The 8033-nt window shown below is 48.6% G+C and overlaps 1 protein-coding gene across 2 annotated transcripts in view; it reads right to left on the bottom strand.

Moving 5' to 3' along the window:
- Inpp5a (inositol polyphosphate-5-phosphatase A) overlaps positions 1-8033 on the bottom strand; it is a 200437-nt gene that overhangs the window by 107498 nt on the left and 84906 nt on the right. For both annotated transcript variants that reach the window (XM_026781193.1, XM_005351446.2), the window contains exon 3: positions 3529-3629. In XM_026781193.1, coding sequence (XP_026636994.1) covers positions 3529-3629 — 101 coding nt within the window. The remainder of the gene's footprint in view (positions 1-3528; positions 3630-8033) is intronic.

Raw genomic sequence — 8033 nt, 5'->3', positions numbered from 1 at the left:
AAGGAATCGGGATAGAAATGACTGGGCACCGACCCTGAACACCAGGCACATCTGGAATCCCATCTAAACTGCCTGGCGGGATGTGGGATGATGCCTTGAGTTCAACCCCCAAGACATACAAGATGGAAGAAGAGAACCGATGCCTGCAAGTTCTTGTCTGACCTCCACACACATGCCATTGGAATACTAGTGCCCCCCCCACATACACACACAGATATGTGATTAAAAATTTACCTCACATGGAAAAAAAACAACAAACTGGTGTCAAAAATTCTTTAAAATAAGCTACCAACAGATCTAGACTCAGAAAAACAAAAGTAACGGCATTAGCTGAAAGAATCTTTTTAAAAAATATTTATTTATTTATTTATTTATTTATTCATGTGTGCAGCATTCCTTCCATGTGTGCCCACAAGCCAGAAGGGGGCGCCAGGTCTCATTATAGATGGCTGTGAGCCACCATGTGGTTGCTGGGAATTGAACTCAGGACCTCTGGAAGAGCAGTCAGTGCTCTTAACCACTGAGCCATCTCTTCAGCCCCTGAAAGAATCTTAAAATGGTGAATATAAATAAGATCAGAGACCTAACGGCAAATAGGAACGTACAGAAGAAAGGAGCTTCTGGTGCTGACAAACGAGAACCAGGGTTTCATAGGACGGACTGAGGGCAAGCACCCTGAAAGCAGTGCAGTAGGGGCTCCCACTCCATGTGGGATAGCGGAGCCTCTCTGGGCAACACTGAGTCTAAGGGAAAGGGAAGGGGGCGCAAAAAGCAGCACCTGCAGAAACAGAGGACTAATTTTCTCCAAACTTGGTCAAACCTACAGACACACAGGTCAGAATAAACAATATTAAACCAGAGCACAGCACACTGAGCTGCGACAAAGCAGCTGCATGTAGACGAAAGCGAGCCGCCAGGAAAGCACATTATACACAAGAAGATGAAGATGGACACAAGGGCTGGGCTCTGGTCAGGAACAATGAAACACAGAAGACAATGACACGGCGTCCTTGAAGTAGTGAGGGAACTGACAAGCTCCCATTCATTCCCAATAAACGCAGCTTTTAAAAATGAGAACAATGGCCTTGTTCAAACAAACAAAGGCTGGGAGAATCAGCAGCAGCTGACTTGTACGGAATAAACAGTACAGAAAGCTCTATAGCTAAGGAAGATGGTCCAGGTAAAAGCTAAAGTCAGCCAAGAGCAATGGGGACTGTGCAGGAAATGCACAGGAAGGTACCTGGCAGCCCCCAGCTTCTCAAAGGACGGCTGCTCTTTAAAGCCAGAGCAAGAAGGCACACACTGCTGCCACACACAGCACACTGAAGAGACAGTAGTGGTGGAACCTCCCTCTCGGAAGGTCACTGGCCTGCAGGTGCCCAGGGCTCAGCGCCCACCGCACCTCTCCCTTCAGATGCTCGGCTGCTCAGGCCACAAGCTTTTCTTTTCCTTATCAGTGTGCATTTCTCAGCAGAAACACTGATTTCAGTCAGTGGCGTGTGCTGCAGATGTTTTTCATAAGGTAATTTAGCTCTTCTTTTGTTCAGAATATCTGTAACAATATGGCTCTTCATGAAAAACATGTGAAGCCTATTTTCTAAGCTGCATTTTCTAAAAGAAACCCTCCCTATCTCAAAGCCACAAAGCTACTCTGATGCATCCCCATCTCCAAGTGCTACTTTACAGCAACCGAATTCATTCTGAGGCAGGGTAGCCACGTGAGACGTTGTGACGCAGGATCTTCCGGACACAGGATGTGGCACTTCTCGGCCTGCAGGCCATGCACCAGGATCAGGGGGAGGTGCAGTCTGCTCAGACATTCCACCCAGCATGTCTCTGCCTATCCTTGCTATTTCGCTGCTGCAACCGGAGCTGGTGCTCTGGCTAACCGAGCACGGATTTCCCTCTGGACGGCTTCAGCTGTGCTCCACACTATGCTTTTCCATGCGACCAGTATCTGCTTACAGAGTGTTGGGGAGATGCTTTTAACACTTCATTAAAACTGCCTTGAAGTTATAGACTGCTTGGGAGAAATGAGCGGGGTTTCTGACACCTGATCAGGATCCAAGAGCTTGAGTGGTGGGACTGCAGCACACATTGCCAGGGAGACATCCTCTGTGAACAGGCTGGCTGAGGATCTTGCTACACACAGGGACCTTGCGGTACCGGGCTGTCACCAGCAGGGGCATTTGAGCACTGAAGGAGCATTTCTCTTTTCTTGTCAAGTGTAGGCCAAGTGCAAACAAGAGTAAAGGGGCAAGAAAAAGTGGCAACAAGGGCCAGTAAGATGGCTCAGTGGGTAATAGCACTTATTGTACAATTCTGGAAACCTGAATTTGATTCCTAGAACTCACATAAAAGTGGGAAAAATTGACTCCAAAAAGTTATCCTCTGACCTCCACATGAGCTCTGTGACATGTGCACCTCCCCGGCTTACACACATACAAACACACATATGCAGTCTCTCTGTCTCTGTCTCTCTTTCTGTCTCTGTCTCTCTCTGTCTATCTCTCTGTTTCTCTCTCAGAGGCAGCAGCAGGGCCAGGTATGAGGGAACACTAGAGACCCACAGGGTGGGTAGCACCTTCGGTGCATGCCAGGAAACTGAGGCAAAGCTACAAATTCAGGACCCAGCTGTGTCCGTGTCAATCTGTTCCACCAGAGGGCAGGTCCCAGGAACACCACATGGACATTTCTTCTTTAACATTCCCCACGGTCAAAGCTGTGGCCTAGCCGACTTCTTTCAAAGCCACACAGCAGGAACAACACGTGACCCCAAAGCGACCTTGACGTGGTTCTGCAGTCCTTTCAGAACGTCATTTCCCCACTGAAAACTGTCCAGGACTCCCTAAATTCTAACTGTCCCTCTTCATCCCTAGTCACCTTTCTGATCATCGTTAGGATGCCTATAGAAGACCAAAAAAGGCAGAATGGGTACAGTGGTGTCTGAGGGCAAACAGGGGCTTCTGAGCTGGGTCCAAAAGTCACAAAAGAGGAAGAAGGGTCCCAGTTCCAAACCTGGAACTCAGGGTTGGGGGCCTACTTGCTCCTGTTCCCTCTGTGTCCATTCACAGAGCTACCTCAAGAGACCCCACTGCCCTTCTTCCTGGGCTGAGCCCAGATGCTTCTGCCCTCTAAAGAGCCACAGAGCACATTGCACTGGTTCCACATGTACAGTGCCTCCTGCCTGGATGACATAATGGTACCCTCCCAGGCATTCAAAGCACTGAAGCTGCTGTAGAAACTCAGTCCTTGCCCATCACCCATCACCCATCATCCACTGCAGCAGGCTGACTAGCATCCATCCACCCGAGGTGCTCTAAGGGGTCCTCAAGATCTATCCTTCTAGCCTAGCAGCACAGGTGCTTACTCTTTGGAGGCAAGCAGCTGCCAGACTCTGAGCCACACCTCTGGGGAAAATTGTACCTGCCTCAACACGGCCCACAGATGAGTTTCAAAGAGTGGCATTCAAGACCACATCCCATTCAAAGACCTACCCCCAGTCCACAGGCTCCAGCTGAGACTTACTTGACAAACTTGTCCACGTGAGACATGGAGGCTTCGTAGTTTTTCCCTCCGAATTCTTGGCAGTGCAAGGCCATGAAGTGAGGCTTGTGTGTGTGCATGACCTAGGGAGAAAGCACAGAGTTAGAGTACAAAACCACAGCAAAGTAACATGGCACATGTCACATGCTATCTCCACAGCCAGAGCATCCCCAGACAGCAGGGCAAAAGCCACACATCTGTGCCCTCAAGTTCTTAACAGATTCTATGAGTTGCCCCCTTTATGCTTCCAACAGTTTATTTCTAGCCTCTTTCCTTAGCAATGATTCAGAATTTCTGAGAACCCTTTTCAGTAACCTAGAGGCATCTTTCTCTAATTACAACAAAGTAATACTTGTGGGCAAGAGAACATCTATCTAGAAACCCCTCAGCACAAGCCACAACCTCATTACATCAACACTGCTAATGCATACCTGCTGAGAGTTAAGAGTCCTGGCAACCATGTGTGTGACAGCATGTTCTCATGTGCACACACCATGCATGAGGATGTGAGTGTCAGCTTAAGTTAGCGTGAGAGCACTGCCCATGTGCTGGCATGTGGCCATGGATGTATGGAGTTACTATGCCCAGTCCCATTCTTACCAGGAATCACCAAGCTGGCTTCCAAGCTCACTCCAGTACATGTCTCATGTCTGAAGCACCAGATATGCACATCTTGTGTTCTCTTTAGCCCTACAAGGCATTGCCCTATTGTCTAATTCACAGCAGGGGAGGAGCTGGTGTATGACAGAAAAACATCCATGATCTCATGGGCATTGAGTGGCATGGCCTGAACTTGTCTATAGCTCACAAACCCTACCTGGGTCGTCCCCCCGCCCCATGAAGGTGCCTAGCACATTGTTGAAGTTACCAGCAAGGATTCTGATTTAACTGACCTCCTCCACCACAAATACATTGAGTCCTAAACATTTTAGCCAAAGAGCGGTACAGTTAAGTGTGTCCAGACAGCAGTATAGGCCTACATCCACCAGTATGGGCACTACAACACAGGAAGCTCAAGCATCTCCTGGATAGGAAGGTGCTGAGGCACTTGGTTCTGCCCTCCTGGAGCACAGCACGGGCAGCAGCAGGGAGGGGAGATCACTGAAGGGAGGCTGAGCCCCAGCAGCCATTGAGGAACTAGCATAGTGGAAAGGAAGGGCTATAAGGCAGGATTCAGAGAAAGAACCACTAAGTTGGGGTTATTGTCACCACAGGGCCGAGGTGGTAGCAGAAAAACTCACAAGCAGGGCTGGAAGCCAGTGTGCCTAGAGCCAAAGATTTAGATGCAATTTGGGTGCAATGAGCACCCCACCCATGGCCCTGCAGCCTCTGCATTTCCCTGCACTCCAGGTCCCGTTCCACATTGCTTCAATATGAGCATCATAAGAAGTGGTGCAATTGTAGAAGCTGTGAGGCATCAAGTCCAGCAGCTGCTGCGCAGCCTCGGGGCAGGTGCTCCAGGACAGCACCAGAAGGGAGTGACTGGATCTCAGAGATATAGTCATTACAACAGGGAACTCCCCCAGGGCCCAGGACCAGCTTTAGCACATGATGAAGACCATGTCACATGTCTTCACAGTGGCCACCAGTGGACAAAAGCCTTTCCTCTCAAAGATAACAGCCACAAGCTGATCTCTCCCATCCCTGCAGCCCCCAGAAGCCACCTATCCCAGTTGTGGCCTACCGACAATGCACGCTTTCCTCAAAGAGGGTAGTACTGCAGTTCAGGGGCACAGTGCCCCACCTGAAGCTCTCTGTCACGCTGTGGTTTTATCACTGCATTCCTGACACATAGTGTTGCACAAGAAATGGGGGTGAAGGGGCTGGAGAGATGGCTCAGTGGTTAAGAGCACTGCCTCCTCTTCCAAAGGTCCTGAGTTCAATTCCCAGCAACCACATGGTGGCTCACAACTATCTGTAATGAGGTCTGGTGCCCTCTTCTGGCCTGCAGGCATATACACAGATAGAATACTGCATACATAATAAATAAGTAAATAAATAAGTAAGTAAGTAAATAAATAAATAAATGAAATGGGGGTGAAGGATGAGCTCCTCCTCAGCTGAGTCCAGCTTCCTAGAACTCCTCGGGATGTTACTACTTAGTTCTATTAAACTAGAGTGAAGGTGGAGGAACATGACACTCAGACATGGATGCTGGTATCCATGGTGACGCCCCTGCTTTCTATTAAAGATGAATTAACACCAATGCTAGCAGTCTTCAACTCAGCTGGTGAAAGCTGATGGAAACCACTTTAACAGCCTCCTGTTCAAAGCCTGAACACCCTAGGTCCCTTGTGAGCAGGCACTTGCTGGCTTTTCTGCTCTTCTTTTTGGTCCAATCAGAAGGAATGTCCCCAAAAGTCACAACTTTCACTCTATGAACAGAGTTACACAACACCTCTCCTCATGTCTTCATCTAACTTCTAAGTAACATTTTCCCTTTCTAAATGAGTTTTTATTGTTGTCTAAGCAAACAGCTATTATTAACACAAAGGTCAGTATTTGGATGACTGGAACTCAAGGCTCAACTATGATCCTACAAAAGAGGATCTACCTATGATCTTCAAGAGAGAAGGATCTAAGATGAACAGCTACATGAAGACCTCCCCCACCCCTATAGGCTGCAAGGGAAGGAGCTACAGGCTAACAAGAAAAACCTCACTAATTAAGTCAGGCATGGCATGGCACCAGGCATAGAAATCCCTCCTCAGACACCATGGGCAGTACTTGGAAGGAGTTTAGACTCTGCCAAACACTCCAGAAGAAAAGATAAGCTCACCAGGACAGAGAGGACAATGAACAATAGAGGAAGGTAGATCAGGCCATGCTGCGGCCACAAGATAACTTTAGATATCACCTGAAAGAGGGCTAGTGCTATCTTCCACATGACAGAACAATGGACACAGCAAGGTCAGACTCAGGGGGAAAGGTCCAGGAGAAGGAGGAACACAGTAGATGGGTGGTACTCTGAAGGGTCACACCTACCCAGCAGGCTAGTCTGCTCCACTGAAGGTCTCTGGTTAAAAAGAGCAGCTCCTGGTCTTTAATCTCAGCACTCAGAAGGAAAAGGCAGGCAGATGTCTGATTTCGAGGCTAGCCTTGTCTACAAAATGAGTTCCAGGACAGTCAGAGCTGTTACACAAAGAAACACTGTTGATAGGTAGGTAGGTAGACAGACAGACAGACAGACAGACAGACAGACAGACACAGACAGACAGACAGATAATGAGCAGTGTCTGACAGGCAGCTACAAACTGAAAGCCAGCAAACACAAGATGCTAACCATACACAGTAGATGTCAGCACAGCCACAGAACCATAGCAGTAACGAGTCCACCTGAGCATCAGCCAAAGCTACAACCAGCACCACGGCCAGAGAGAGCACAGCCCATGTACCACAGACACTTAGGGCATAAGGGCACTGTGTATATCTGAAAGTGCAGGCATCGCAAAGAGCCCACCAGATTCACCCAGGAAGGACCTCAACCCTGCTATGACTGCTTCAGAAAGGGGATTAAGAGCTCATCAAAGAAAATCCTAAACAACCCTGAAAGTCTCAGGGTCCTGAACAGCTGGCTTAGGGGCATGGGACATGGAAGCTGAAGCCTCATACAAATCACAAGAACAACTCTAGAAGGATAGCTGGCTGACTGGCAGGGATCAAAGGATACTATAGCTTTTTCCACTGCAATAAAATTTTAAAAAATAAAGTATGACTGAAGTGTTTCTTGTATAATACCAGCAAAGACTTAAAGGGAAGAGGAAGTGATGAGAAGATCTGCATAGGAACTATCAGATGTGGGCCAGCACTGACAAATTCTGACCCGACCCAGGCTGGGCAGGAAGCATCCTTCCTAATCTTATTGTAAGTTCCCAAGCACTGCCTCTGCCAGCTGTGGTGTGTGTGGCACAGGCTTTGACTTTCCCTGAAAACCAGGGTGCTTTGCAACTTCAAGAACATGTGCCCAAGGATAGCCCCCACGAGCTTTGCCTAAGGCCGTGCATATCGACAACTTCATGGGTCACCACCACCTGGAAGGGCTCCTTTGTTTCATTCATGCCTGGACATTTGACTCGGGTCCTAACTTGTTGTACTTGGGAATATGGATAATGATAATTACATTATAACACATCCACCATGGCCAGGGAAGCAATGGGCGCTGTTGTCTCCTGAGATCCTAACAGTCTGTGTGACTGGAGTATAGATGAAGAGTGGTCACCTCAGAGGGTCAGGCCAGGATGGCCCCACCTGGTCACAGCAGCAGCGCCAGGGGCATGCGCTAGGTAGGCAGATATTCCTTGTAGGTTCCACGCACTGGCCCCAGCTTGGGCCACTCTGCTAACAGCGCATGCTTCTCTCATGAGAACACACACCAAGGACCTGTCTAGCAAGAACTCAAACAGGAGTATCATTCAGAGCTAATGCAGGTGCTCTTCCGGTGTGCCCGTTCTCCTCATGGACTAACATCCAGGTGTTTTGTTGGTGTG

Source organism: Microtus ochrogaster, chromosome 8 (genome assembly GCF_000317375.1).
Source record: "Microtus ochrogaster isolate Prairie Vole_2 chromosome 8, MicOch1.0, whole genome shotgun sequence".
Classification (NCBI taxonomy): Eukaryota; Metazoa; Chordata; class Mammalia; order Rodentia; family Cricetidae; genus Microtus; species Microtus ochrogaster.
Note: the sequence above shows the minus strand (reverse complement) of the source record. Positions and strands in the feature narration are given on the sequence as shown.